Source organism: Rhinolophus hipposideros (assembly GCF_964194185.1).
Source record: "Rhinolophus hipposideros genome assembly, chromosome: 16".
In the NCBI taxonomy this organism is placed as follows: domain Eukaryota; kingdom Metazoa; phylum Chordata; class Mammalia; order Chiroptera; family Rhinolophidae; genus Rhinolophus; species Rhinolophus hipposideros.
The window spans coordinates 45885560-45908570 of NC_138062.1; the positions used below are offsets into that span (position 1 = coordinate 45885560).

Sequence of the window (23011 nt, forward strand, 5' to 3'; positions counted from 1 at the left end):
TGTTTTAGTTTCTCTGCAACAGCAGTGTAGGAATTCATTGTGTATATAATTCAACTTGTCTATTAATTTGTCTCTCTGGAGGGTGGGGATTGTTTGGTTCATTGAATGTTTATAATTCCATGATGTCACTCTTCTGGAACAGAAGGCAACTGGTTTCTGTCCCTTCTGAGTTTTATTAGCTCTAGTTATAGTGGAAAGGAAAACCAGACTAGCTAGAAAGATATCTCTGTAAGCAGCTTGGGTTGGATAATAATTGAAAACTGAGTAGTTTCACAGAATTACATGTTAGAACTAAGGAGGATAAAATGGCTTGTTCAGTTCATTTCCATCCTATTCCCTGTTGTGTACTATTTGATGATTATCCATGAATGATATGTAGCCATTTCAGTGTAGAGTTCCCATATGTCTTTCCAGATCTCCAGTGTGTTCATATTTTCCTATGTGAAAGTTTTTGTTCTACTTTCGTATTTTTAGTTGAAGCCCTTCATGTTTTACTGGTTTAATTTTGCTTATGGAATAACCCCTCATTTCTGTCTCTGTGTTTGCAATTCCTTCTGCTCTCTTTGCATCTTCATGGTACTGTAAGACCAATACTCTAATCACCATTTTGTGTGTGGTCTAATCAGAATGATCCACATAATGCTTGTATTTATGTATTTTTTTTTTTTTAGCTCTTGTGTGTATTTGGGGCAATGATGGATTAAGAAATAAGAATCTGTTATCCATTGTTTTCTTACATTATCTTTAGTTATTAATCCTTTCCATTAAATTATGTCTTTCAAATTATTTCATTTTAATGTTTTTTCAAATTTTATTTTTGGAATCTACAGTTTTTTATTGCTTCAAATCTATATTGGTATGGTATTGCTTTTTTTTTCTGTTTTGCCAGTGTTAACAACAGTTCTCAATTTAGAACCAACTGCATATTTTGCCAGTATGCTATTTACTCCTTTTTCTAGATGATTAGATCGTTAAATTAAATATTTTAACTTACAATGGACCGCAACACTTTCCCTGGTGACAGACACCTCATTAGAAATATCGATTCACTGACATAGTCCATTTGTAGAAAATTCAGTCCGTATGATTATGTTTGTTATCTAAGCCAAAAATAAGTAATTTCACATATAACGTCCTATGAGATTCAGGATGAAATAGATTCTAATTTGGCGTGATTTTTATTTTAACATCCTTCTGTGTGTTGCTCATCATTTTGTCGGATCCTAGAAGTTTGAATGCTTTTCTCAAAATATTCTAAATTTTTAATGACAGTTATTATCACTTAAAAGGTATTTACAAGGCATTCACTTCCTACCCTGTTTTGAAAATTGGTATTTGCCTTTTTTAAATTTTCTGATCTCTCCTCAGTTCTCCAAGATTTTTCAAAAATAATTGTAAGTGGCTCAGTAAGTACATTAGCTAGTTCCCTTAACACCTTAGTATGCATGCCATCTGGGTCTGCTGATTTTATAAATGTTTACATTTTCCAAATACCCTTTTTCCTGCTTTTATAAGTAGCCATCTTTAAAAGTCTTCATTACTTCATATTTGTCCATATTATTTGGTGTCAGTTTTTTGCTCTTACAAAAAATAGATTTATTTAAAAAAAGTGTTCATAATCTTAGCTCGTTTAAATGACCATTTCTTTTATGCTAGTCTTTTCAACTTCCTTCTAAATAGTTTATTTGATCTTTAATAATTTGATCTTTGTAATAGATCTCTTCTTGTATGTTCTGTCTTCTGGCATCTTTAGTTTTGCTATCTTTAGCTATGCTGCAGAGACTTTTAGGGTAAAAACTAATTCTCTTTTAATTTCTGGAATAAACACATCACTTTTGAAACCTAAAAAGGTTTTGGTAAAAGCCTATCAAGTATTTTATTTTCTCTTTTGTAGAGAAATCATCAGTTGCGGTCATCAGTTATGTTGACATTATTTCTGGGCTCCTCTGGTTGTAGCTTTGGAGTGGCCTGTATTATACTTTTCGATTTCTCAATTCTTTAGCTTTTATTTTTGGGGTGAGTATGCTGATCCATGAAGGTCCTCTTTATTCTGCTCTATCAGAGTGGCGAGGGAAGAAGGGGCTGCAGATGTGACAGAGAGCGATGAGAATGAACTGGACTAGTGCTTCAACTCTGCATCTGTGTGGTTCCCTTCTCACAATTTACTTATATCTACACATAGTTTTGAAAAGGTGCTTGTGTTAGATGCTCTTTCAACAGCACTCTTGTCATTTTAGAGTGGTGTACTCAAGATTAATTCCAAGTACATAGGTAAGAATGAAGAAGAGAAGACTGAAAAAACTTTCTCGTGCTTACATATTTCGTAGTAGTCATGCATTTTTTTCATGGTAATGATAAGTTAGATCAGAGAGAATCTGGCAGTAGTGCTGAGGAAAGTGTTGTAACATTTTGAAAATATTTCTACCACAACAATAACTTAGTACTTTTTATATTAGGGTCTGATTCTGTGGACTCACACTAATTTGCATGAATGATTCTTTCTGTATATCAAACAGTTTTGCATCTTCAATAAACAGTATTGGGATTGTATAAGGCACTCTTGGATTCAGACATCATAATGAAAAAGTATATGTTTTGCTACTGTGCTTTATTGTTAGCTTCTTTTTCTCTTTGGAATCTGTATTTTAACAATTGCTGTCATATTATTTCTGTGTATCTATATATTTTTATATTTTACCCTAGATGTCTATGGAGCTTTGTAACTGGAAAATTATGAAACTTGATTTTTCAGGGGGCAGTTTTTAAGCTAATATTTAATAGGTGAAGAAAATAAAAGAACGAAGTTTAATTGACCTACATTTCAGGATGGTCACTTGAATTTGTTTAACTCTCGATCCCCTGTCTTCCTTAAATATGTCACATTTAATTTCTCCATATAAAAGGTCTTCCCAGTTTTCCTTTACATCAGCATAATTAGTTTGGTGTTTCTCAGATGAGATTGCGGGCCTTACACATCACTGGGGTGTCAGACTCGTGAGCACCTCGTTTGGTGGTAGTAGTGCAGTGCTTTCTTAGCTCAGTCTCTTGATCTCATGCAAATATCCCTGCTCTCTTTTCTTCAGTTATGCATTCTTCCTTGTTCCTATCATCTCTGATTCCTGGAGTCCCAAGTCCTCACCCCATTTTACTTCTCTTGGGTTAATAAAGGATAGGTATTACTACCGTTCTCTGTACTCAGTAGCACCTTTTCCCATCCATCCTCATTTTGATGTTGCAAAAGTGAACTCTGTTACATGGAAGTCATAATAGTCAAACTTTAAGGATCATGAAATCTAATCATTGTTCCTCAAAGATTATTTTAAAAAGTATTCCATTCAGAGATTAAAAAAAAAATTGATCTTCATCAGAGATGTTAACTATTGTCTAACTGCCAGGCAGAGTTTAGAAGTTTAAACCCAGCTAGATCTTATATAAATACCTATGTATAGGGCTCATCTTACTGTGTGTTTTACTTCTGTGGTCCCCACGCCCCACTTTGGTGGTAGGAGGGGAGGGTATTGCAGATTTTCTTCATTCATTCTTTCTTTTACTTTTTTATTCAATGCTAGGAGAATAGCAGATCTAAAAAAATCGTATAATTGGTCTATGTTCAATCTTCTTTCTAATACCTTTAAAATTCCTTCTACTCTCCAGTTAATAAATTACTAAAATAGGTTTCTTTTTGGAAACTTGGGAGTTATTCTGATTCAGGAATCATGTTTTCTATGTACCCATCTTTCTGTAGTTCTAAGTACAGGTAGGTCATTGCTCAGTCAAGGTTGCAAACCTCCCCTTTTTGTATGTCTGAGTCATTCCATCTTCTGTTTGTTTTGATTTTTTTGTTTCTTTTGAACATCTGATTTTCCTGTCATCACCTCATCTTTCCCCCCAAGGTCCTTTGCCATTCTTTATTGTTTTACATATGTGACATCATTAGCTTTTATATTCTTCTGATTTGAAGGCTGTGTTTTCACTGTTGCCAAAAAGTGGTCATTTGTACTCAATAGAAGGCAAAGACATTGACTGTGAAATTCCATCTGTCTCTCAAGGTTCCACTCCTTCCGGGAAACTTTCCCTGAATTACGGCAACATTCCATTTTCTGATCAGCAGTAACAATTAATGTCTATAGTAATCATATAGCTTTTGGCCATATATAATTGTATATTGTTCTTGAATTTCTTCATGTGTCTTATCTCCTTAATGGGATCTGTATGCTCTTGGGGGGAGGAGACCACGTCTTACATTTCTTGTGCATAACAGTGCAATTCTGGACAAATACAAGTTATAGGCACTTTAGAACTAGTTGTTGGACTGAGTTGAAGACATTTGTATACCTCATTTATTCTCAGTACTAGACTATTGTGCCATTCATTCATTCACTATGATTTCTAGTATCTCCATTATCTGTCCTATTAGGTTCATTTATTTGTGGGGCATCAAGGGAGGTGTCTTTACTTGAGATCCAGGAATCTGAGCTCTCCTGTGAACTCCAGTTCAGTATTCCTCCTTTTTCAATAGTTCCCCTTCTTCCATCTTTCCTTTAATATCTTACTGTCCTTCCCCCTCTCCTATCCATACCATCAATGTCACTTCTGTGTGCTCTCCTGGACTGTGGAGATGTAACCCCTGGTCATTACAAAGCCAGGACCTGGTTTCCAGCAAGCCCTGTGACACTGCAGCCTTGTCAGTGCTGACTGCCTGCTGTTCTTGGCTTAAATACTGCTTTGGCTGAAGGATCAGAAACGTCGTTTAGTTTCTGAAATCCTTATTTTTGACTAAATGTGCTACAGAATAGAATTGTAGTTCTAACCTGTGCCCCTTTGTTGATGTTAATGAAATGTTGATGAGGTGGTTGTTTTCCCCCAGCTCGCCCTACCATCTTCATCCTAACACTCTCCGCATCAGTGTCTTCGTAAGACATTAAAAAACAAACAAACCCTGAATATGCAATGGTTGTTCGTTCAGGTGCTTATATTTTTGCCTTTCTAGTTGATGGTGGTGGTTGGGGGCCAGGCGCCGAAGGCTATCCGAAGTGTGGAATGTTACGACTTTAAAGAAGAACGGTGGCACCAAGTGGCAGAATTACCTTCCAGGAGATGCAGGGCAGGTAAGCAGATCCCTACTGCTAGGTCTTTGGCAGCTTCTGTCTGAGGTCTTATTGTATGAATTAGAAAAGCTGTGATTAAAATAGCTGTGCAGTTAATCTGATTCGGGAGCCTTGTGTAACTCACAAGACATCGGCGGGGAAAGCCTCTCTGCCTTCCTCTTTACATACCTTTATGAATCTCAAATGTAAGGTGGAGGAGCCAGCAATTTGCTGGATATTTTCTTAATTACCTTTGCTGAAGTGCTGATAAAGAATCCTCTAGGTTGGGACCTTTCGTTCTAGATCCCTGACTTACCTATAAGCTACAGTTGCCTTCTTCCAGGCATCCACTTTACTGACGTTTGTTAAAATAGACCCTATTTAGCCAAAACTGCAATCAGAAAAGGCCATTGCAAACTAAGGATTCTTCCTGGGACTCCGACTTGGATCCATTACTCGTAGCTCCCATAGCAAAGTGAGTTCTCAGTGTAAAGGAACATTGCTATCATGGTAATACTTTAACAGTACATCTTAGAGATTGTGACATGTCAGCGTAGAGCTGACGTCATTCTTTAAGAGCTGTCTAATTTTTTATTCTGGGGGAGTGGGCTGGATGTAGTATAATTTTTACTAGCTTTTAATTAAACGTTAAAATTGTTTTTAATATTATGCTATAAACAATGCTATACAGAATTCCTTATGCATACATCCTTGCGTACGTGTGCTAATACATTGTAGTAGGATAAAACTCTAGAACTGGAATCACTGATTCAAAGGGCATCCTGAGAGGATACGGCCATTGTTACTTCCACTAACAGTAAAATATGGAGCTGCCAACTTCTCTACGTTCCTGACACCTTGTAATTGAATGTTATGAGTTTTGCCAGTCTGGCAGTTGAAAATGGTATTTCATCTCACTTTGTACTTTTTTTTTTTTTTTTTAAAGATTTTATTGGGGAAGGGGAACAGAACTTTATTGGGCAACAGTGTGTACTTCCAGGACATTTTTCCAAGTCAAGTTGTTGTCCTTTCAGTCTTAGTTGTGGAGGGCGCAGCTCAGCTCCAGGTCCAGTTGCTCTGCTAGTTGCAGGGGGCGCTGCCCACCATCCCTTGCGGGAGTCGAACTGGCAGCCTTGTGGTTGAGAGCCCGTGCTCCAACCAACAACCAAGCCATCCAGGAGGCAGCTCGGCTCAAGGTGCTGTGTTCAATCTTAGTTGCAGGGGGCAGAGCCCACCATCCCTTGTGGGACTCGAGAAATTGAACTGGCAACCTTGTGGTTGAGAGCCCACTGGCACATGGGGGAATCGAACCGGCAGCCTTCGGAGTTAGGAGCACGGAGCTCCAACCACCTGAGCCACCGTCCGGCCCCCACTTTGTACTTTTTTTTATTATGAGGAACCTTAAACATGTTTCTGAATTATCAGCTCATGATTTTTGCCATTTTTTATTTATATGATATATTTATATGTTTAGGAACGTAGCCTTTTTGTCTCATATGTGGTGTGAATATTTATTTGTGTTAATCTTTTTTCCTTTTGACTTTGTGTTATTTTTGCCATGTAAAAATTTTTACCATTTTATGAAGTCCTGTACGTCAGAGTTTTGTCTTGGCATGTAAGGATTTGTTTCTTGTGTAGAAAAGCCTTTTTTCAAAGTTATTTGCATGTGTGTGCACACACGTGCACACATTTTCTTTAAAACTTATTTTGAAAAAATTTTACACTTAACAGAAGAGTTGCAAAGATAGTGCAATGAGTCCTGGTGTACTCTTTCCCTAATATTAGTATCTTGCATAACTGTACTAAATGATTATCAAAATTAAGAAATTAGTGTTGGTACATTACTGTTTACTATAGATTTCATTCATGTTTTAGCAGTTTTGCCATTAATGTTCATATTGTTTCAGGATCTCACGTTGCATTTTGTTGTCATAGTTTCTAAGTTTCTTCTGAGCTGTGACAGTTCCTTAGTCCTTCCTTGTCTTTCTTGCCCCTAATCCTTTTGGAGACTACTTGGTCAGGTGTCTCTCAGTTTGGGGTTTGATGTTTTCTTATGAATAGGTTGCAGTTATTATGATTCTTTCTGGAGATGTTAACCTTGTTGATCACTTGGTTAAGTGGTATCTGCCAGGTTTCTCCTTTATAACAAAATTATATTATAAAAATAGGAATTTTTCTAGTACTTCTGTAGTTATATTCATATCAAAAACATCTGGACCTTATTTTGATACAAGAAGTAAGGTATGGATTTTGTTTTTCTAATCACTAGCCAGTTTTCCCAACACCTTTTATTGACTAATCTACTTGCCTTCGCTCATTTGAAATGCTGCCTTTATCATATACTAAATTTCTACATTTACTTGGTTTTACTCCAGATTTTCTTTTCTGTTCGATTGATTTGCTTTGCCTCATGCATCAAAACAGAACAGTGTTAATCACTGCTTTATAATATGTTTGTAATACATGGTAGGACCTAGTGATTGTCCTAAGGTCTTCTTTTATGTCCTTCAATAGATTTTTAACATTTTTCTCCATATGGCTCTGTATGTTTCTCGGTACGTTTATTTTTGGTATTTTATCTTTATTGTTACTGTTGGAAATGGAATCTTCCATGATATTTATAACTGGTTTCTTAATATCAGATTCCTGGTACAGTTTTTTTTTTTTCCATCGCACCATAAGTCATTACATTGGATCCATTCCAAAGTGTACTGCTCGTGAGTAAATTTTATCTTTTTACCTTTACTGTACCCTCATGAACCCACCCCCTTTAGGTCAGAGCTGATGTCCTTTAACTAACTGTAATTATGGCCAAACTACTCAAACTTCTGGGAGTTTTGGTTCCCAGTAACTTAGGGGAGTGATCACTTCTTTTAGTTGACCCCCCTCTTCACCTGGAGTTTTTGGGGGTGGGGAATCTTACCTCATAGATTGAGTCATTTATTTTTTTCTTCCTTGTCACCTGAAATACCCTAATACTTGGTAAGCATATGATAGTGTCACTAAAATATGATAGATTTTTGTTTTGTTTTATTTGTAAGAAAATTTATTTGAAATTTTTATTTGAAAATTTATTTGAAAAGAAAATGAACATTTCACTGGCCCAGATTCCTGCAGTGAACATTCCTCCGTGTTACTTATGATTTTGGTTTCAGGACTTTTGCTTGAAATATGCTGCCTGCTTTGTCACTGCTCACTGGCCCCCTGGCTCTACCAGGAGATCTACCATGTTCCCTGCTATTGGGGGTGCGCAGGAAATCTAGTGGTTATCCTTAATCATCTGCTAGTTCTCTGCCTACTTAAATTGTGTGTTGCCCACAGCTCTCCTCAGTGCAGTCCTGGATTTACCAGAAAGTAGCTTGAGTATTCATTTTGTGATTGAACGAGGGACTGGGACTGAAAAGTCATTCCTCTCCCTGACAGGAAGCTGCCCATATAGGCAGCCTCATTTGAACAGTAAAGAGTCTTGATGCTGTCTGAAAGGCTGCATATCCATAAACATTCTGGGGGCTGGAGGGTAATAAGCACCAGAGGGTAAGGCAGTAGGGGGTCGCGATGCACGCCTTGCCTGATGATATCATATGAAACACAAGCTAGTTAGACACTTAGACCTGGTGATTCCTGTTCTCCCTACTTGGATTCAGAGAGCTGTGCAGCATGGTGCCTGCCCTCAAGCTGGGCTAGTAACATAAACATTACAGAATGTAAGGCCTACGAAAACTTGAGCAATTTAAAACAATGATAATGGCAGACTTAGTAAGATTTATTTACCTTAAAATAAGTGTGTTTGCTAGAGGGGTTCAGGAGCTAGAGGTAATCCCTTTAAGGTTGAAGTGGTTCGGGGAAGGCTTCATAGGGAATGTGGACCTTTCACTGGGGCTTGATACTTGAAGAAAGCAGAGTGGATGGTGACAGGAGTTTTTCAGATAAGGAGAACAGCACAAAAAAGCTCAGAAAGGTGAAAGGGTGGTTGAACCAGTTAGGCTAGCGGGATGAGCTAGAGGTAATCCCTTTATGGTAATCCTGTAACATTTCTTTAGTCCAGAGATCAGCAAACTTTTTCTTAAAAAAACAGAGAGGAAGTCTTTTAAGCTTTGTGGGTTATACAGTCACTGTCACAACTACTCAAGTGCCACTGTAGTGCAACAGCAGCCACAGACATTACATAAATGAATGGGTGGGGCTGTGTTCCAATAAACCTTTATTTGTGGATGTTGAAATTTGAATTTCATAGAATTTTTTTATGCGTCACGGAACAATTCTTTTTCTTTTGGTTGTTTTTCAACCACTTTTTAAAGTAAAAAACACAAGAATGTAAAAACTATTCTTAGCTCTTGGATTCTGCAAAAATAGCCTGCGGGCTATAATTTACAGCCCTGCTGTAGCCCACTAACATGATAAACTGGGAGCACATTATGCAAGTTAAGTATAAACATGTAGAGTGGAAGATAACTGAAAGCCCTGGGAGACATACATAGGTTCAAGGAGTTGGGAAATACTGGCTCATTGAAGTGTGTAAATACCTCAGCCCGTGCCATTACCAATTTTAATAACCTTAGAAAGGAGGACAGTTTAGTTGTTACATATTCTTGCTAATGAACAGCGCTTCTTAGGACCTACTCAGTCAGATTCTCCTAAAAATAACATTCTGACCGCAGCTGTGACATATTGTAAAGCAGTCTTCATATAGTAGTGGTAGTTCAGTCGCATATTCATCGTTAACTGCTGTATTTCGTTAACTGCTGTATTTGCAGGGATGGTCTATATGGCTGGGCTGGTTTTTGCCGTCGGTGGCTTTAATGGTTCCTTAAGAGTCCGCACGGTAGATTCCTACGACCCCGTGAAAGATCAGTGGACCAGTGTTGCGAACATGCGAGACCGGAGAAGTACTTTGGGTGCTGCTGTATTAAATGGATTGTTATATGCGGTGGGAGGCTTTGATGGCAGTACAGGTAATTTTTTTTTTTTTGTCTTTCCACGTTGCTGTTAGAATTAACATAGCAGTTGTGATTATGGTAGAATTAAGAGATAGATATCTGAGTGCTTTACCAGGTATTATAAAGATTAAAAATTTCATCGAGGATTCCTTTAAGAGTGGTAAGTGCGTAAATTTTCTTCCTCATGCATCAGTTTCTTACCAAGTTTATAAAGCTAATAGATGTCAGTGGCTTGGGTAGGAGCACTCTGGAAAAGAAGTTCTTGTGATTTATCACTTAATCAATATGTTTACATTCCGTCATTTTTCTCTTTCCATTTTAGCCCAGGTTAACATATCTGAAGTATGTTTCCCCAATAATATATCTGAAGGCACAGTTCCCTTAAATGTTTTCTAGAGGAGGAAGTGAAGAGCCGTGTGCTTTATTGCAGGCTTATCATCCGTGGAAGCGTATAACATAAAATCTAACGAATGGTTTCACGTGGCCCCCATGAACACGAGGAGGAGCAGTGTTGGTGTGGGTGTTGTTGGAGGTAGGTGCTGCCGCATTCTGCTGGTGGACGCCGCCAGGTACTGTGGCTTCTTGAGGGTCAGGAGTGATTCTTCCAATAATCTGAACACCAGTCTTCTAAACGAGCGAGCAAACGATCATTTAAAAAAGGAAAGTAGTAGATACTGTAAAATTTTAATTATCCTCTTTTTAAAATTAGCTTGTCAATATAAACTACTCTATATAAGGCCCCCCTCTCCCAGGTTATCCGCCTCTCTCCCTCCCTCTGTCCCTCCTTCTCTCCCTCTGTCTTTTTTCTTCCTTTCTCCATCTCTCTCTGCGTGTGTAACCTACATAAAACTCTTTTTTTTTATTAGTTTCAGGTGTACAAGACAAGGTAATACTTAGACGTTCATCATTTATATCCCTCACACTGTGAACCCCCCTCCCCCCATCCACTATCCCTCCGACCTCACACTGAACCATCACATTATATATATAAAATTATAGTTGGCATTCATTAATGTTTAGCTTCTGGTGTACAATGCCATGATCAGGTATCCACAGTATCCCTGAGGTGGTCTCCCAAATAGGACGCATGTCCATCGGATACCCAACAAAATCTTTACAACATTATTGAATACCTTCCCCAAATTAATTTTCAAAAAAACCCTGAGGCCATCTTGTGGTTACCAGCTGCTTCCAAATCCCTTCACCTTTCCCCTTATCCCCAACACCCCCCCCACACCCATCTAACAACTCTCGGTTTTTTCTGTGTCCCCAAAACTGTTTCTTTTTTTTTTTTTAATTAATTTATTTATTTATTAGTTTCAGGTGTACAAAACAAGGTAATACTTAGACGTTCATCATTTATATCCCTCATACTGTGAATCCCCCTCCCCCCATCCACTATCCCTCCGACCTCACACTGAACCATCACATTATATATATAAAATTATAGTTGGCATTCATTAATGTTTAGCTTCTGGTGTACAATGCCATGATCAGGTATCCACAGTATCCCTGAGGTGGTCTCCCAAATAGGACGCATGTCCATCGGATACCCAACAAAATCTTTACAACATTATAGAATACCTTCCCCAAATTAATTTTCAAAAAAACCCTGAGGCCATCTTGTGGTTACCAGCTGCTTCCAAATCCCTTCACCTTTCCCCTTATCCCCAACCTCCTCCCACACACCCATCTAACCACTCTCGGTTTTTTCTCTGCGTCCCCAAAACTGTCTCTGATTAGTTCATTCACATAGTCTTTTCTTTAGATTCCATATATAAGTGAGATCATATGGTACTTGTCTTTCTCTTTCTGACTTATTTCACTTAACATAATGTTCTCTAGATCCATCCATGTTGCTGCAAATGATAAGATTTCTTTCTTCTTTATGGCTACGTAATACTCCATTGTATAAATGTACCACAGCTTCTTAATCCAGTCATCTACCGATGGGCATTTCGGTTGTTTCCATATCTTGGCTATTGTGTAAAGTGCTGCAATAAACATAGGAATGCATACAGATTTTTGAATTGGAGTTTTGGATTTCTCCGGGTAGATGCCTAGGAGTGGAATTACTGGATCATAGGCCTACATAAAACTCTTAACTGCTATTAATACAGTTGTTTGAAGAACAAATCAGATGGCATATACGCAAAATTTATGTGTGGAGAAGGGCTGTTTAACATGTAAGGGGTGGGTTGCCACAATTATTTATTTACATTCTACTTTGTCCCCAGCAGAGTTGAAGAAAGGCTACAAGTATTATTTTTTGGTGTGTGTTTTTTTTTTAATTGCTTCAGTAAATTTGTGGGTTGATGAATTACATACCATACAGTTCATCCATTTTAAATGTACAATTCAGTGCGAATCTACCATCACAATTAATTTTAGAACATTTTTATTACCCCAAAGAGAAGCCCTACGCCCTTAGCTGTCAACTCCACCCTCCCCAGCTCTTAGCAACCACTATTCTACTTTTGGTTTTGTGTCAATTTCTCATTTCTGGACATTTCATATTAATGAAATCATACAGTATGTGATTGACTTCTTTGACTTAGCATAATGTTTTCAGGGTTCATGCATGCGGTAGCATTTACTAGTACCTCATTTCTTTTTATTGGCAAATAGTATTTCACTGTACACTGGTACTAACTCTTGATTTAACTTTTAATTTACTAAGATAACTTTGATATTTAATTCTGTTTTCCAGGGTGTTGTTCACTTACCAAATAGTATTATCTAAAAATGTAACGAGTGTACTTTCTGATCTATCAGTCAGATTATTGATGAAAACGTTAAATTACTATCATCTATATACCCTGCAGATCTTCGTAATGTGATTTGGTAACTCCACCTCTGACCAGTAGGCAAGGTCCTGATACTTCATAAAAAGCAGTAACACGTTAAAGGGAAACTGTACCACCACGGAGGAAAACATGTTATCTTCCGACTTGAAAAAAGAGCTTTTTAAGAATGTGGCTTTCTTTGTGATTCCATGTTTAGGTTTGCTCTATGCTGTGGGGGGTTATGATGGAGCTTCACGTCAGTGTCTGAGCACAGTAGAATGCTATAATGCCACAACGAACGAGTGGACCTACATAGCGGAAATGAGTACCAGGCGGAGCGGGGCAGGTGAATAGGAACCTCATTTATCAACTGAAGCATGAAAATGATGGAAAGGACTCAACAAGTGAAATGATGCATTCATATCTCTTTGTGTTTTCAGATACATACATATATATGTGTGTGTGTGTGTATATATATATATATATGTACTGATTCTAATGACACTTAAAATGTCTTTTGAATTACGCAGGTAGTGGTAGGTAGCTCACTTAAATTTCACTTTGTAAAATTTCTGAGTGCTCTATTAAAAGCTGCTTCTCTATTTCATTTAATTGTATTGTTTGGCATGTCTTTTAGTTTTTTTTAATTTGTTTTTAGTGCTTATAGGGGAACTTGCTTAATAATCAAGTCTCTTCATATCCATTTCTTACAAATTTTGTGCTTTAGTACTTGTTATGTAAAATTTCTCAGGGCTGAGAGACTAAAGAAAGAGACTGACAACTCCAGCGTTACAGTATGAGTTTATGAAGGGACTTACATACGAGGCATGTCTCAGGCTGCAGCAGGAGGACGTGGATATTCTCCCCACTACGTGGCAGGCGTTATGGGCTTATTAGATATAACACAGGACAGGATGCATTGGGCTACTGGGGCTCGACTTGCCCAGAGAAGGGGAAAATGCCTGGGTGGGGCAAAGGCCTGTTCCAGGAACCAGCCCATCCGGGCACAGGGAAGGCGTGGACAGTTCCTGAGGGGATTTCCAGGGAAGTAATCTCTGTTTTGGCCCAGATCCAGCTGGATCTAGCAGGAGGGTCCTGTAGTGGTCACATCATCTCCTCTGCCATACCGGCTTGCTTTGATCGTGAAAGTTGTTCTCAAAAGGATTTTGTTAAAGGACTTCTCACTCTGTTTCACCTATGTATTATTTTTATTCTATTTGGCATGCCTCTTTCTTTTAGAAGAATAGTTCTTACTGAGATTCTCATTTGTCCATTCTTCATTTCCATTTCTTAAATTGTATACTTGAATATCAACTTACTTTTACTATGAGTAGTAATTTCAAAAGTTTTAATTACAAGTTATTTGAATAACCCTAATATGTGATACATTTCCCTTTTCCTCTACTATAGTTTGGTTCTTTGTGTTTTATAGGTGTTGGTGTGTTAAACAACCTACTGTATGCTGTCGGGGGTCACGATGGCCCTTTAGTACGAAAAAGTGTTGAAGTGTATGATCCCACTACCAATACATGGAGACAGGTTGCAGATATGAACATGTGCCGAAGAAATGCAGGTATATGTATATTTATGAAACTTATATGAATTTGTACTTACAGTTTTACTAGAATAACTGTGTATTTCCATTGTTCTTTTAGTGATCTGGGTTCCCTAACAGATTAGCTCTTTAAAGGCAGAATCTTATGTAATAGTCCTATATAGTGAATGCCTAGAATAGTGTCTGGAACACAACAGGTTTTTGTGACACTCAAGTTAACTTACAATTTCTACTTCTATGTTTCCCCGAAAATAAGACCTAACCAGAAAATAAGCCCTACCATGATTTTTCAGGATGACATCCCCTGAACATAAGCCCTAATGCGTCTTTTGGAGCAAAAATTAATATAAGACCCAATCTTATTTTCAGGGAAACCCGGTAGTGGCTATTTTTGGTGATGAATGTAGAGACTAAATTAGAGGAAGAGCCCTTTTTATTTGATACTTTAATTCATTCATTCTTACCACAAACATTTTTGAGTGCCTACCATGTACCACATATTGGAGATCCCAGTTCTCAGGGAGTTTAGTCTAGTTGAGTAAATATTTATGGCCGGATTAAAAAGCTAGTTGTTTAATCTGAATCTGGAGGGGAAGCCCAAAGAAGCTAACCCTGATTTAACACAGTTCAGGATTTCTAGAAAATGGAAAAGCTAAAACAGCAACAAATAATAATTTAGGAAAGCTGAGGTCTTTAAGATTAGGGAACTAACTACTTGAAAAGAAGATCCACAAAGGGAAATAGAAATGGACAATGTATTTAGTAAAACTAGATAGTCTTTTTTTGGCAAATGCTAGTCTTCTTTAAAATGCCAGTATCATCATGCCATTTTCCATGGTCCGTATAAGTTCCTGATAATTCTCGAACTCACTGTACATCATTAGATGCTGTTGCAAAACACATGTTCTGCCCTTCTCAATACTCCTCTTAATTTCTGGTTAATTTAAATGTGATTTATATGGGAAACTAAATATGTGAGACTGCAAGGGCTGTCAACAACAGAACAGAATTTATAATTCTACTTGAACTTGTTGTATTTGGTGAGGTACTAAAAACCTCTCAGCTATAGATAGTCCAGAACCATGGTAAAGGCCTACAAAAGGAGCCCCAGGTAGAATGAGTGCTTGACCCAGTACATATTAAGTTAGAAAAGTCACAGTATTATGTGTGTGTGCCTTCCTGTGTTAGGAAATTTATTTGCAATTTGAACTCTTTAGGAAAATTTGCAATTTTCCTAAAGTTTGGAATAATCTTATTTTTTTCTCCACCCTTGTTTTACTGTTTTCAAATCGAAATTAGCTCATTTCTGTTAGCCAAAAGAATAAGGAGATAATTTGTATATGTAGAGTTGTCATTGTCCTCCAACTGGTTTGCAAGTATTTGAATTACTTTAAAATGGTATGAAGTTGCTTCCTCTGAAGAGATTAGAATAGTAACACTATTTGAGTAGAGAAGATCCACTCCATTTGCACAGAAGATATTATTGCACATGTTCTTTTAAATGCTGTATGTAGAGTGGGCTCATTATTTTGTTATGTTAAAAATCTTCAAGCATGTGTTAATTTTGCTAGCAAAACTACCTACAAAACTGCAGAGACCATTGTGTGGGCAGCATCCTTTTGGATTTTTTTTTTTAAAGATTTTATTTGGGAAGGGAACAGGACTTTATTGGGGAACAGTATGTACTTCCAGGACTTTTTTCCAAGTCAAGTTGTTGTCCTTTCAATCTTAGTTGTGGAGGGTGCCGTTCAGCTTCAAGTTGTCCTTTCAGTCTTAGTTGTGGAGGGCACAGCTCAGTTCCAGGTCCAGTTGCCATTGCTAGTTGCAGGGGGCACAGCCCACCATCCCTTGCAGTACTCCAGCAACCTTGTGGTTGAGAGGACCCCCTCCAACCAACTGAGCCATCCGGGAGCTCAGCGGCAGCTCAGCTTAAGGTGCCATGTTCAGTCTTAGTTGCAGGGGCAGAGCCCACCATTCCTTGCGGGAGTCGAGTCGAACCGGCAACCTTGTGGTTGAGAGCCCGCTGGCCCATGTGGGAATCGAACCGGCAGCCTTCAGAGTTAGGAGCATGGAGCTCTAACTGCCTGAGCCACCGGGCCGGCCCCTTTTGGATTTTTTGATGCCCTCTAGTACCAGTTCATAATAGCTCTGAGTCTTGTTTAAAGCTATTTAATATGCCTTTTTAAAACATTGGAATAAAGAGCTTTTATAAGGTGTTTATCTTTTGACTTAGTAATTGTATTTGTAAAAATCTATATTAAAATAGTTACATAAGAATGCAAAAAAGTATGCAAGAGGGAATCCTTGTTCATTGCCACATCATTGATAAAAGTAAAAATACTGCAAATAACTTAATATTCATCAGTAAAAAACATTTGATATCTATCAAAGACAATTAATAAATTATGGTATCATCAGACATAGAAGACTATGCAGTCATTAAAATTTATGTAGACCTATATTTATTAATTTGGGGAAATGTCCAAGGTATAGTGTTTGGTGGGAGTGGGTAAGTAATAAAATAGCATGGGTAATATGATTGCTTTGGGGATAAAAAAGAAGTGTCTGAGTATATGTGCATAGAAAAGCATCAGCAAGAATAGAGATCACAATTTCAATGGTATAGGATTAGAAGTGATCTTCTTTTCTTTATACTTTTCTAGATGTTTTGAATTTTTGCAAAAAACCCCATGAGTTACTCTAATAATAATGAAATCAATAATATTGTTCTCCCCTTTTAAAGGAGATAAAATAGTCAGTATAATAATTAAAATTCACAATTATTTTTATCTGCTACTAATACATATTTTGTCCCTAAGAAAGGGACTTTGGGAGAGTTACCAAACTTTTTTGACCTTTAATTTTCTATTTAAAAAATAAAATAAAATGAAGATTAAAATAGTGTCTCACCTGTAAAGAAAGGTTAAAGTGAAGATTAAATGAAGTAATGAAAAAATAAAGCAACTACTACATCAATGACACGAATAAGAGCTTTGAAGTGGTATTAGACTCTCAGATATAAAAAGGATTTCTTCCCTGTTCACCATTTTCTCTTCTTGCCTCCTTGAGGAATTAAATGTCTCTGGATCACTTCACCAAACATGAGTAGGGATAGTCCTATTCATCCAAATTTTAAAAAATAATTGTTTTTTCTCTGTGTAATTTTTTAAAGGAGTTTGTGCTGTTAATGGTCTGTTATATGTAGTCGGAGGAGATGATGGTTCCTGTAACTTGGCATCAGTAGAATATTATAACCCAACAACTGATAAATGGACAGTTGTATCATCTTGTATGAGCACAGGGAGAAGTTATGCAGGTAATAATTGTCTGATTTTCTTACAGTCTTCTATTACAATACAAAAAAGATAACATCATTATGATTTTTTGCATTAAGAATGTTTTTCTGTTATATGAAGAAAGGCTTTTCTCAAAAATTTTTTTGTTTGTTTTTGTGCTTTTGGCTAACATCTGTATGCAGTGGAGTAGAATTCACTATGCGGCAAGACTTTAATTACTCAGATATCCAAGCTATATGACTCCTACAATATCTCCCCTGGCATGGCTCCATGTGATAGTATTATTAGTGTGCCTGTGGAGGAATTTTCTTATGTAAGCATAGCACAGGTTGAATTATATCATTTTGGTCTATTCTCTTAGTAAGAGAAATGGTAATACTCTTTAATGGTAATACTGTAATGAGTAGTCTTTAAAACTGTATGTTACATATTAATTATTCTGATGATAGGTATTCATATTGCTTTAAATATTAGAATGTTTCAGTAACGTTTTAATATTGATCCAACGATGGAGAAAAATGAAGTGTATACTAATTAACCATCACTATTGTGTGTATGTATCATCTTAAACAACACCTAATAGAAATGTATACAGCAGGATCCCAGAATAACATGACTCAAAATTAGGTATGTTTTTTAACAGCTTCATTGAGATATAACTGACATAGAATAAACAGTGTACATTTAAAGTACACAATTTTATTAGTTTTGACATATGTATATACCCATGAAACAGTCACCACAATCAAGATAATGAAAATATTCAGCACGCCCAAAAGTTTCTCTGTGCCCCTGAGTCTTAGGTGGGTTGATATTTCCCGAGTAAAACTATTTTTCCTTAATTGTAACTACAAAGAGCAAAAGACTAATTGTAGGATAAGTAGTCTGATGTAGTTTTGGTCGATAACTATAAACAAATTTCACTGTCAGCTCAATTAAAATGATAGTTCTTTTGAAACATCATGATTTGTTCAGTCCCTGTTGCTTGAGTAATAAAACATTCAGTATTTCCTCAGAGATACAGACTGCTGCTTGTGACTTCTGTTTCCTTCATTTCTTTGCATAGGGGTGACAGTTATTGATAAACCGTTATGAGCCTGAAGGACGTTTTCGGCATATTTGTTATACATGAGAAACAGACTTCCACAAGTATTTCTGAAGTGACTGCGAATCTAGCACTTCTCCACTTGTAGCTGCACTTTAAGTCTCTGCAGAAGATACGATCGTCTGCCTTCATAGGCCTCAGATACTGAAGATTATTTTTGGTAGAAGCACTGTGTAGGCTCTTTCTGCAATGAGCAGCAGCTGACTGAATTTTAATAAGTAACCTGGACTGCAGTACTTATTCTGTAGTCTTTAGACAACAGTTGGTTTCATAAAGACTAGTAATCAGCCTTGAATGACTGGATTATTTTGTGAAGGAGGATAAAGTACTATGTGTTCTTGTAAAATTAAATTTTATCTTTCTTTATTCCTTCTCCTGAAAATCTGTATAAACAGGAACTGAAAATCTTTGAACAGGTATTAAAATCTATGTAAGTATACAAACTAGTTGAGGGATAAAACTGTTTGCTTTTATAAAATATCTTTGATTACATGAGTATAATAAATGGTGTGCATATAACTGTGTGTCTATATGCTTTCCTTTAAATATGTTTGAGGACATGTTTGAAACTTGATTATACTATTTATAATTGGCACAGTACTTTGAATTATGCCAGTACTACATTGTAAAACAGAGTTGTATTTTTTGATATTTAACAATGCTTAACACTTTAAAATGCCACTTCTGAGGAATGAACATGGTGTAACACACTTGAATATGTGTGATGCCAAACTTTTTTAAATAAAATATAAATTATGCTTATTTATTATTTTCTTTGGTTTAATCTTGGTCACGTTTTGGTGTGTATTTTTAATTTTTTTTCTTAAAGTAACACGTTGGCATGAACATTACTGCAGGTTTTTGATGAATATAATGAATGTTTGGAATTCAACTGAATTTGCATGGTCTTAAGAATTTTTTCTGTGTGTATAAATTTAGCTGCTATTAACAGAAGAGAGACCTTTCTGTGAGTAGCCATGTGCGTTGATCAGATATAATTTTTCTGAGATCTTCAATTAATCTCACTTTAAAAATGACCAAAACATGTCTTTCTTGAATTACCTTTGAATAAAAGTTTGTATATTATTTGTTTTACATTGTCCTTGATTTTTATCTAATTTGATAAGAAAGTTGCCTGTTCAGTTTTTCTGTTCTTTTGTAAAATTTTCTAACTTCATAAATCAATATTTTGATTTGTTGCCAAAGAAACCTTTAAGAACAGCCTACTGAATCAATAACTAAAGTTACCGAAAATTGTTCTTCAAGAAAAAGTTAACTCAACCATCAAGGAAAAGTCTCCCAAGGATTGGTGAAATTTAAAGTTTTTATATTCTTCTGTCCCTAATATGAACTGAACACAAGATACAACAAATAACATTGGACTAAAAAGTAAGTTTAAAAAAATCTACTCTATAGCAATTGAGAAAGAAATTGTGGTTTTGATACCAAATAAAAGGCACTGAGGAAATGGGAGTCGGAGAGTGGGGTGGATAGTTGAGGTGCTGGACACAAAAGATGAGAGAAGGGAATTTAATCAGAAAAAGGAAAAAGCCTATGCTCACCTTATGAAAACATGAATTTCCACTTTAGTGTGGCTCCAAGCACATCCATCATCAACAAACATGTTCAGGGGTCTAATGAACTTGGAACGCTGCCAGCTGTTTCTGACTGGCACCAAGAAAAATCTGTGGTGTTATCTTTCTTGATTATTTCCAAACACTAATGTTCCATGAAACACTCCATGAATCTATGAATGAAAGACATCTAAAACATTTTAAAGCTTTACTTAAAATATAATCTATTAGGGTAACAAAGTCTTCAATATTTAGCATGTCAAATACCTCTTTGTCTTTACTTATTTGCTTTGCTGCTTTAATAGCTATACCATAAAATAGTTTGCCAGGGTTTGTCAGTTGTGGGGTGGATTCATAACCTGTGATTTCAGGGGCTTTGAACATGTCCCCTTTCGTCACACCAGCCTTTGTCTTTTCAGTTTGAAACATCTTGGTGTTTTGTGGGGTTTTTTTTGAGGATATTTAAGAGGGTTCCTGGCTTGTTCTACTGTAGAATAAAAAGGTCAGAAGTTAAGGCAGAGTGTTGTCTTAGAAATCTTGTCAAGCAAACAGCACCAGGTTTGAGCAGAGTTCAAGGCTAGATGCGTGCACCTGCATCATGAAGCAACTCTGCTGCCTGCTTTGCTTGGATCTGTGCCTTCTTGGCTGAAAGCAGTGATAGAGAGGGTTAAGGTGGATCGTGTGTATACTGCCAGGATACTTTTCAGATCCCCTCACATTTTCTACGGACTTGGGCATATGATTCCTGGTATTTATTATCATCCATTATAGATAGTATGAGGACCTAGGTAGTTATCATCTCAGCTGATGATGAATTATGAGACTTCTTATTTTATTAGGTACAAAGATAGCATACTCTTACACAGTGATGTGTCAATAAGCCTGCTTCTTGTTTCCATTTGGTCTTCAGTGAATTGCCTCTTACTGACTTTTATGGCTCTAGTGTCTAATTTTGGAAAGGAGACTCCATAGGTGAATGTAATCACACTTTGAATCAGGAGTCTAGGGTTCTAACCCTGGCTTCCCAACTTGAAAGAAAAAAATCAGTGTGATCTATTAGGAAAGCCCATGGATATAAGAAGCAGATGGCTCTCATCCCCCTCTAATCATTTGCTCTCTGTGACTTTAAACAGATTTCTTTTTTCATTTTTTGTATTAGTTTCAGATGCACAAAACAATGAACTAGTTTGACATTTATCATTTATATCCCTCACACAGTGACAACCCTCCACCCCCTACCACTACTTCTCTGACATCGCACAGAGCCATTACATTTCCACTGTCTCTATTCCTAATGCTGTACTCCATTTCTTGTAAATATATACATATATATATGTATGTGTATATATATATATATATATATATATATATATATATAAAATTATAGTTGACATTCATTATTGTTCAACTTCAGCTTCAGGTGTACAGTGCAGTGATCAGGTATCTACATCATCCCTGATGTGGTCTCCCTAATGAGACAAGTGTCCATCGGATACTCTACAAAATCTTTACAATAAACAGATTCTTAACCTCAGACTTTTGTCTTCTCTAAAACACGACTTAACCTCTGACCTTAATTTTGTCTTCACTTTAGCAATAGTAGTGTTTATGTCATATACAAGATTATTGTAGAGTTTGAAAGATATATATATTAATGTGCTTGAAATACAGAGACGCTTAACAAATTGCTATTTTTGCTCTTCTCCGAACCTCCCATTTCTTCACTGTGGGCAAATGAATTGAGCTGCCATATCTGTATTGCCTTTCAGCTCTCAGTCTCCAATATTTAAAATAATTGGAGCCCACCACATACATACACTTGCTCTGATTTAGAAAATATATCTAATGTGGTAGGATTCTAAATCAGAAATAACCAGCGTTTATTTTGTACTTCCTGCATTTCCGATAGTGCAAAAGGCCTTACGTACATGATCTCATTTAATTGTCATACTCTTTGATATGTAGGTACTATTATAATACCCATTTTACAGAAATACTAGATAAGACTTTGAGGAGTTACTTATCCAAGAACACACTGCTAATAAGTGACAACGCTTGATAAGTGTGACCCCATAGTGCGTGCTCTTGACACTACCTGACAGAGGTCAGCAGGTTTGGGCAGAGGGAGAAGTGGGCTGGGTGCAGTCACACCCACAACCTCAGCCAATAGGAGGGGAAACTGTGGAGCTGGGCTGGCCAAGTAAAGTAGTCCTAAGTCGGGGTGAGGGGCTGGGCCTGATACCCCTGCATCAACCAGTCGCTGGACTCAGGCTGCCCCTGGAAAGGGTATGCCGTGGGGAGAGGTGGCTCTCTTTGCCAGCACTCCTCAGCTGAACATCTGCTTCAGTCCTGAAAAGAGGGACCTCGGTGGTGCATCACAGCACCCTCTCCAGGCCACCGCTCACTTCTGTGTGCACAGGCCTCCTAAAGACAGGGCTGACTCTGACCACCCAAGGGACAGATCCCACGTCTCTTCATTTGATGTGACCTCTCTGTCGTGATACTTCACAAAGAATGTGGGTGTCAGACACATGGAACAGTTAGAAGAGTAGTGGTGACTGGACCTAAGGAGTGACATCCCTCAAGAGGGGACTTCTTCACGCAGGTGGTACCTGAATTGATGGGTAGGGGAGGAAATGGTTATTTCCGGCAGAAGAGCCAGTTTGAGCAT

The 23011-nt window shown here is 37.2% G+C and overlaps 1 protein-coding gene across 5 annotated transcripts in view; it reads left to right on the forward strand.

Annotated features, from left to right (window-relative positions):
* KLHL2 (kelch like family member 2) overlaps window positions 1-19852 on the forward strand; it is a 94285-nt gene extending 74433 nt beyond the window's left edge. For all 5 annotated transcript variants that reach the window (XM_081075786.1, XM_081075784.1, XM_081075787.1 and 2 more), the window contains 7 exons: window positions 4991-5108; window positions 9842-10039; window positions 10455-10556; window positions 13028-13156; window positions 14243-14383; window positions 17538-17681; window positions 18728-19852. In XM_081075786.1, the coding sequence (XP_080931912.1) occupies window positions 4991-5108; window positions 9842-10039; window positions 10455-10556; window positions 13028-13156; window positions 14243-14383; window positions 17538-17681; window positions 18728-18756 (861 nt within the window). In that variant the 3' untranslated portion in view covers window positions 18757-19852. The remainder of the gene's footprint in view (window positions 1-4990; window positions 5109-9841; window positions 10040-10454; window positions 10557-13027; window positions 13157-14242; window positions 14384-17537; window positions 17682-18727) is intronic.
* Window positions 19853-23011: the final 3159 nt, after the last annotated feature.